This window comes from Myotis lucifugus, unplaced genomic scaffold, assembly GCF_000147115.1.
Source record: "Myotis lucifugus unplaced genomic scaffold, Myoluc2.0 scaffold_13, whole genome shotgun sequence".
NCBI classification, from domain to species: Eukaryota; Metazoa; Chordata; class Mammalia; order Chiroptera; family Vespertilionidae; genus Myotis; species Myotis lucifugus.
Genome location: NW_005871061.1, coordinates 100,091 through 107,805, shown reverse-complemented (window position 1 = coordinate 107,805; position 7,715 = coordinate 100,091). Strand labels below are relative to the sequence as shown.

The 7,715-nt window shown below is 42.6% G+C and overlaps 1 protein-coding gene across 1 annotated transcript; it reads left to right on the top strand.

The window, feature by feature from the left end:
- On the top strand, positions 1 to 4,884 carry ARMCX5 (armadillo repeat containing, X-linked 5). The gene is given in 4 exon segments (XM_023750466.1): positions 1 to 77; positions 292 to 350; positions 2,606 to 3,064; positions 3,066 to 4,884. Coding segments are annotated over 2 exon segments (1,647 nt in total). The 5' UTR covers positions 1 to 77; positions 292 to 350; positions 2,606 to 2,924; the 3' UTR covers positions 4,573 to 4,884.
- The last annotated feature ends 2,831 nt before the right edge of the window (positions 4,885 to 7,715 follow it).

Here is a 7,715-nt window from a genome sequence, read left to right as displayed (position 1 = left end):
CCTTAAACTACACTAGCTCCTCCCGCAGTCGATTTTGGTATTGGAGACGAGACAAGGCAGAGCCTGTGGAGGGAAAGGTAGTTAATTTAGTCACTAGGAGCGGGTCTCTGAGGAACCCTGGGGATGAGAAGGAAAGGGAAATGCCCAAAAGTGACTATTGCTTGGCAATTACGGCCCTTAATCTGATAAAGCAGGTATCTCGTCCCAGGCGCGGGACCAATCCCCAAACACAGTCGCCGCCATTGTCTCGTGTCCTTGTGTCCATCTGACTGTCCTTCCCTCTTTCTGTAGGGCACGGCACCCCTTGAGGCAAGGAAATGAGAAAACTGCCCCTGATCCAAGCAGAGCAGGTCAGTGAGAAGGCGGGTATGGTTTGGGAATGTGGATATGAGTATCAGAGATGAATGTGGAATACGTGACCTGGTCATGAGGCGTGGGCGGTGAGAGTGATAGAGGGACGGAGGTAATTTGAGCGCCACACGACGATAAAGTTAAAATGATATGTCTCTTGTTAGTGTGATTTTTCAGACCCCCACCCAACCTCCGACCGTGTTTGGGAAGGGAAAGGAATATAATAGCAGTTTCTAGTGGAGAAGTGGCGGATTATATAATAGAAGGAAGGGCTGCAGCTATTGGTAAGAAGACTTGCCTAGAGAGCCCAGGAAGGAAGAGAGGGTAAATGCAGGTTGAAGTGTTTGATAATCAAGGTCCTGAATTAGAAAAGGGTCTCATGTCCTGGTTACTAGTCTGACCAAGTCTCTCTCACCGTCATTTAATGTGGTCTCTGGATGCATATCAATGCATTTTATATGTGTACGTCTCTTTCTAAGTTTACGGTACTCCATGCTTCTGTAATCTGTAGGGGGCAGAGGACGTCGAAGGGACGGGATAAGAAAAAGAAAATTAGCCTAATTTTTGTTGAGTGGTCAGTGCTTTGAAGGTGGTAGATAGCTAAGACTAGAGCAGGTAGGGGTCTAGGGGAAAAGTGCCCTGTCTGTTAAGATTGGTGTGATGGTAGAGGGACTAGAGAATTATATCCCTTCTGTTTTACCAGTTTACTAACCCCTGTTGGATCCACTCCAGATCTCCTATTTGCCAGCTTTCTGAACAGTCCTTTATACTCTCATTGTGTTGAAGCAACTGATAGGTTTTAGGAAGAGTATGAAAACATAAGAACTTAGATGAAATTTGAAAATAATACTTTTCATTGATTTCCCAGCGAACTTCTAAGGCTGAGCATTCCATCCCTATTGACACCACCGCTATCATGCAGGGATGTTTGGGTTGTCAGATTTGGGGAATGAAGCAGAGAAGATTGGAGATTTGGGAGAAGGGGAGGTGGAAAATTTTGGTGAAAAAGTATCTGTATCAAGAAGGCATTCGTGTCCTAGATGCTGCTCTCTACCAAGGACTCAGTCTCCATTGTGTCCTGTGTCTCCATTTGTTTATCTCTGCATTTGTAAATCTCTGTGTTCTCTAAGTGTGTAGAACTCTCAGTTGTGAAGGTTTATAAATAGAGGGACGGAGGTAACCCAACTTGAAGCTAGGAAATGATGAAGAGAAAAGTGCCCTGTCTGTTAAGATTGGTGTGATGGTAGAGGGACTAGAGAATTATATCCCTTCTGTTTTACCAGTTTACTAACCCCTGTTGGATCCACTGCTGATTTAGTTGGGAGTCTTCATAAGTATTGGGGTTACAGAAGGGTAACATCTGCTTTTCTAACTTCCCATCTGATTTTCCTATCTGTATGTTTCACCCTAGCCCAGTGGTCGGCAAACTGCAGCTCGGCAAACTGCGGCTCGCGAGCCACATGCAGCTATTTGGCCCCTTGAGTGTGGCTCTTCCACAAAATACCGACTTCTGCGCATGGGCCATGGAGTTTCAATCTCACTGTACATGTGCGCCTGCACGTGGTATTTTGTGGTATTTTGTGGAAGAGCCACACTCAAGGGGCCAAAGAGCCGCATCTGGCTCGTGAGCCACAGTTTGCCAACCACGGCCCTAGCCCAATTCTAAACAAGGAAACTGGTAGGGTAGTCACTGAAGAGGAAAATGATAGGTGGCAGGAAGGAGAGGAGTAGTCCTAAAGCAAGACAATGAGGGAAGGGACCAGAAGGAGGGAAGCACTTGAAAAAGTACAAATATAGGGAAAGTACAAGGTCTGGCTACCAAGAGATCAGTTTCCATAACCTGCTGTTTGATTATCTGTCCATAGATCTTTTGTAGGGCTTATCATCATTGGAATCAAGGAAAGGAGGAGAAATTACTCCAGATCAGTGCAGACTGGTATGGATGTGGATGGAGACATCCTCAGTAGTCATGTAGGATGAGGTAGTGGAGATCTGCTTGGATCCAGCAGGGGTAAAGGGCCAATCTAGGGATTTCTCTGTCTCATTCCCATCCAGCTTTCCCACTCTCCATACTCCTGTTTTGTGTCTGGAAAGAAGATTAGTAGCACCTGCAGTTGAAGAGTGAGTGTGAATTTAAGGGGGAGATTGCTAATTATCTATCTCTCCCTTTAACACTGAGTTTCCATACTCTCCTGTCAAAATGAGAAAAACATTGGAAGATACTCAAAGCCCCATTTCCTTCCTCCACTCCTAGGTCCAACTTCAGTGGCAGATCTGGTGGCCTTGGAGAGGCTGAAGACCACCACCCTCCACAGGGTTGTGCTCAGGCACACAGCCATTCTTCTGAGTGAGCTTTCTCTGCACATTGTTTATATCACTGGCAGAGCCTGTAGTTGAAAAGGGGGCTGAGTGACTACTGGACTTTTTATGAAAACACCAACCTGGGATGGACCTTTGGTTAAGGCTGTGACAGGGGTGGGGGTATATAAATTGGCCTTGACTTTAGTTTGGATCATGACTGGCTCTGAGGCCAAGGCAAGGACAGAGGAGAGGCCTGGGCTGGCCGGAAAACTATGATCAGTGGTCCTGCCAACACTATAGCCAAGGCTAAAATCCAGGCCAAGGCAGTGGCTGAGGCAGAACAGAAAAGAGGACCAGTATCCCAGGCCAAGGCTGGGGATGGAGCAGTGGCCAGGACAGAGAAAGTGACCTATGGCCATGGCTATGGCAAAGGAAGTGAGCAAGATGGAAGCAAAGATTCAGACTAGAGTCATGGCTGAAACTAAGGCAAAATCCCTGGCAGAACCTGGTATAGTGCCCCAAAACAATTCAAAAGCCATGCCTACATCCAGGTTCAGTGCTGTGCACAAGTATGAAGTCAAGGCTGATGCTGGAAGTGAAGCCAATATCAGGTCCTTTTCCAAGGTGGATAATAAGGCCGATATTGGATCCAGGACCCTGAGAAGGAAAGAGGCCAGCACCACGTTCAGGGCTGGGGACAGAGCTGGACTCCTCATCGAGTCCAATGATGAGGATGAAGAAAATGTCTGCTCCTGGTTCTGGACTGGAGAAGAACCTAGTTTAGGATCCTGGTTCTGGCCTGAAGAAGAGAACCCTTATCAAGTTTATAAACCTCCACCACCTAAGATCGAGGAAGAGCCCACACCCACACCCAAACCTGAACTTACTATAAAGCAAAAAGCAGCAGCATGGTCAAGGGCCAGGTATAGTGTCCTAGTCCCAATAGATGGAGGGGAACCATCCTTGCCTCCAGAAGGAAATTGGACTCTGGTTGCGACCTTGATTGAAACTCCTCTGGGTATTCGGCCTCTGACCAAGATCCCACTCTTTGATGATGGGCCTTACTTCCAGACCTTAGCTGAGGTCAAAGAACAGATTAGGTACAGGGAAAAGTATGGGCCCCATCCAAAAAACTGCCGCTGCAAATCACGTGTCTTCAGTTTAGAGCCTAAAGAGTTTGATAAACTTGTTGCCCTACTTAAGTTAACTAGGGATCCTTTCATTCATGGAATAGCAAGGATGATAATGGGCATCAGTCCTGCTTATCCATTTACCCAAGATATAGTTCATGATGTAGGAATTACTGTTATGATTGAAAACCTGGTCAATAATCCCAATGTTAAAGAACACCCTAGAGCTTTAAATAAAGTGGATGACAACTCTGAATCTTCTGAAGAAGCAAAAACAGGAGAGTCATATGTAAATGAAGTTTGTAAGGACATAATCTCTTATCCTTTGAACTCCCCTGTGCAACTTGCTGAACTAAAATTATTGGAGCACTTGAGTGTGAAATTTGAGAATCACCATATGATTGCCAATTATATTCCAGATCTCCTCACCTTGTTAGACAACGGAAATGTCAAAACCAAGTTTTATGTTTTAAAAGTGTTTTCGCGCTTGTCTAAAAATCAAGCCAATACAAGAGAACTGATCAGTGCCAAAGTACTGTCATCATTGGTTGCACCCTTTAACAAGAATGAGTCAAAGGCCAATATTCTTAGTATTATTGAAATTTTTGAGAATATAAATTTCCAATTCAAAAAGAAGGTGAAGTTATTTACCAAGGAAGAGTTCACTAAATCTGAACTTATTTCCATATTCCAGGAAGCAAAACAGTTTGGTCAGAAACTCCAAGACTTAGCAGAGCACAGTGATCCTGAGGTGAGAGATAAAGTTATACGATTAATACTCAAACTCTGAATAGCTAAATGTTCTCACAAAGCCTTGAATACTTTTTGGTGTAATATGAAACCAATGCATATTATAAGTTCAGTATTTATGTTATCTGTGTTGTCTGAAGGAGGCAATTTTATGGATACCAAATGATGTTGAGAACTTAAATATTTGTTAATTCTTATTGTGCTATATAAATTGAGATATTTTCATTATTTGTATAACGTGACCTGATAATGAAACTGTTTATCCCAAGTAAGTTATACTTCTGTGCTTTATATTGACATAAGTGTATTCATTTGAGACTTCATTTACATAATAAAGTTGCATGCTTAAACTGGTGAAAAAATTGTCCTAGTTCTTAAGTTGAAGTATAGTCAGGGATAAAGCACAACCAGTACACTGTATGTGTCTGTAGAGGGATACCAACAAAACAAGTTCACATTGACAGACTTTAGTTGCATGTTCAAAGAGTAGAATCACTCTGTACACAAGAAGACATGACTGTGCTACTAGCTGACATCTGGACCAATCTGGGGAAAGGGGTGAAGACACAGACGTAGGAGAAAGGGAACACAGATGGTTTCATCCCAGTCTGAGTCCCAGAACTTGTGTTAAGCCTTTCACATAGGATACCTCATCAGGATATCTTTAACTTTTTAACCCCCAAAATGATTCCCAGTTCTCACACTCATTCAGCAAAGCCTTGGAAGTGTGGTTGTGATACGACAGCTCCACCCTCAACATCCAGGTAACCCATCTAGAGGTACCAGATTTACGGCTTCATCTAAGATCCCTCCCCCTGTAGTCCTGAGCCTCAGAGGAGGATCTTTCTGGGCACCAACTACAGAAACAGCTTCATGGATAGTTTCATTTGTCCTGCCTTGGTGACTAGTCTCATCCTTGTTTTTTTGTGGTTTTTTGTTTGTTTGTTTGTTTTTGTTGTTGTTTTTTTGCTGGCCAATCCTTTGGACTTATTTGTGCCTATTCTTGGTGGCAACCCTGTTTTTTTGTTTTGTTTTGTTTTGTTTTTTGGTTAATACTCACCCCAGGATATTTTTCTCATTGATTTTTAGAGAGAGTGGAAGAGATGGGGAGAGACAGAGAGAGAAACATCTATGTGAGAGAGACACATCTATTGGTTGCCTCCCACACACACCTGGACCGAGGCCGGGGATCAAACCTGCAACCGAGGTATATGCCCTTGACTGGAATCGAACCTGAGACCCTTCAGTCCACAGGCTGACGCTCTAACCACTGAGTAACCAGCCAGGGCACAGCCCCTGTTTTCACTGATCCCTTTTGGTCAGAGCTCAGTTCTAAGAGACAGTCATAGGATACCAAAGTCTTTTAGGAGTATGTTGCCAGAAAGAAATTAATTCCCCTATCTCACTATCCTATTTGTTCAGGTGTACAATTTACAGAATTCAGGTGTACAATTTAGTACAGCCACGTTGTCTATACTATCTCAGCTCCTCCTGTTTAAACTTAACTAAAGTTAGATTCTGGCTTGGGGATTGTGGCATAGAATGCCAAAGTAAAGATTGGGTTGTGGGGTCACCTGTGTCTCTTCTAACCTCTGCTTCCTTTGCTGTTATTATCCTCTTTACTGCCCAGAACTGAGAGATAGAGATATTAGGATCAGTGTACAAATATTGGTCTTTCTATTGAACTTCCTCTCTTTCTTAACATTTTATGTATTGGGCAGAAGGCCTAAACTGAAAAATCTTAACAAGGTGTTATGTACCCCTAGTTTTAGCAGCTATCCCTGGTTTAAGTTCTATTAAGGTAAAATCTGAACTACTACATACATCCAGGAGTTAAAATGAAAGACAACTGGTCATACTTGGGCATTAAGCTTACCTGAAAAAAAGCAGGTAAGCTTTTTGGAATGTGCAATTGCAACTTATATGATTTTTAAAGTTACTTATAACTTGCTTTTTAATCCACAGAACTCCCATAGCCTGGAATTCCAGCTCTGGGTACTGCTTTCAGAGTTGGGAACCTGCACTATACAATTGGACCAGACCCTTTGGAATACTCTGTGTCTCAAACACCCTATGGAACACACACTTAATCAGTTGATGACTATAGATTTTTCCATCAGCTAAAGAGAAGGGTGAGTGTGGGGTATGTCAGTATTTGTATCAAAGCAAGTAACTGATGGTCTTTTTTTTGGGTGGGAATCAGGGGAGACAGAATCATTTGCCAAATTGTTCTTAGGGTGTCCTTGAGATCAAAACTTAATCTCTGTTTTATCTCCTTTCCTGGTAAAATAATTCAGGCAAGCCCATGTAGTATCAGGGCTATTAAAGTGTTGCAACCAGGAGTAAAAATTAGTGTGGATTTCTCATCTTGCAAAAGGAACAAAATAGAGGAACAACAACAACAAAAACACACCTCTGGAAATGCAGAAGGAGCTATTAATTACAACATGGGGGAAGGGAAGATAAGGGTGTCCGAGAAGACTTCAAAAAGGACCTGGACTCAGAAAGGAATCTTCCTCCAGCACAGCTGGGCTATTAGCACCACTAGCCCTCTACTATGCCCTCAAATTTAAAAGAGGAACTTTCAGTGGACGTTTATCTGTAAAATATCACCAAGTTCCCTAGTAAGGCTTTCAAAACTCTCTATTCTTCAGTACTTTTCCACTTTCCCCATTATATCCCACTAAGTGATCTACTAGTATATTCAAGTCACACTGGACTATTTGTTGACTATTTCATGTACTTTTCCTACTTTTGTGCATTCCCTCATGCTGTTCACTCATGTTGCAATGCCCTTATAACCCTTTTCTGCCTATGGGGAAACTAATTCATTATTTTAAGCTCCGTTAGAATGCCAGGTCCTTTTTGAAGTCTTCTCCGACACCCTTATCTTTCCTTCCCCCACATTGAAATTAATAGCTCCTTCTGCATTTCCAGAGATGTGTTTTTTGTTTGCTTGTTTTGTTCCTCTATTTTAGCATTTGTGTCTTTATACCATGTCTTGGATTCTTAATTTTAAGTTTGAACTTGTGTTTAGGGACAGTTAGTATAGAGGGGGAAGCTTGGGTTTGAGAGTGTCTGACTCCAAAGACTGATTTTTTAAATTATGTACAGTAATAATAATTAACATTTATTGAAGTGCCTACTATGTGCCAGATACTGTTCTATGTCCTTTACTTGTAT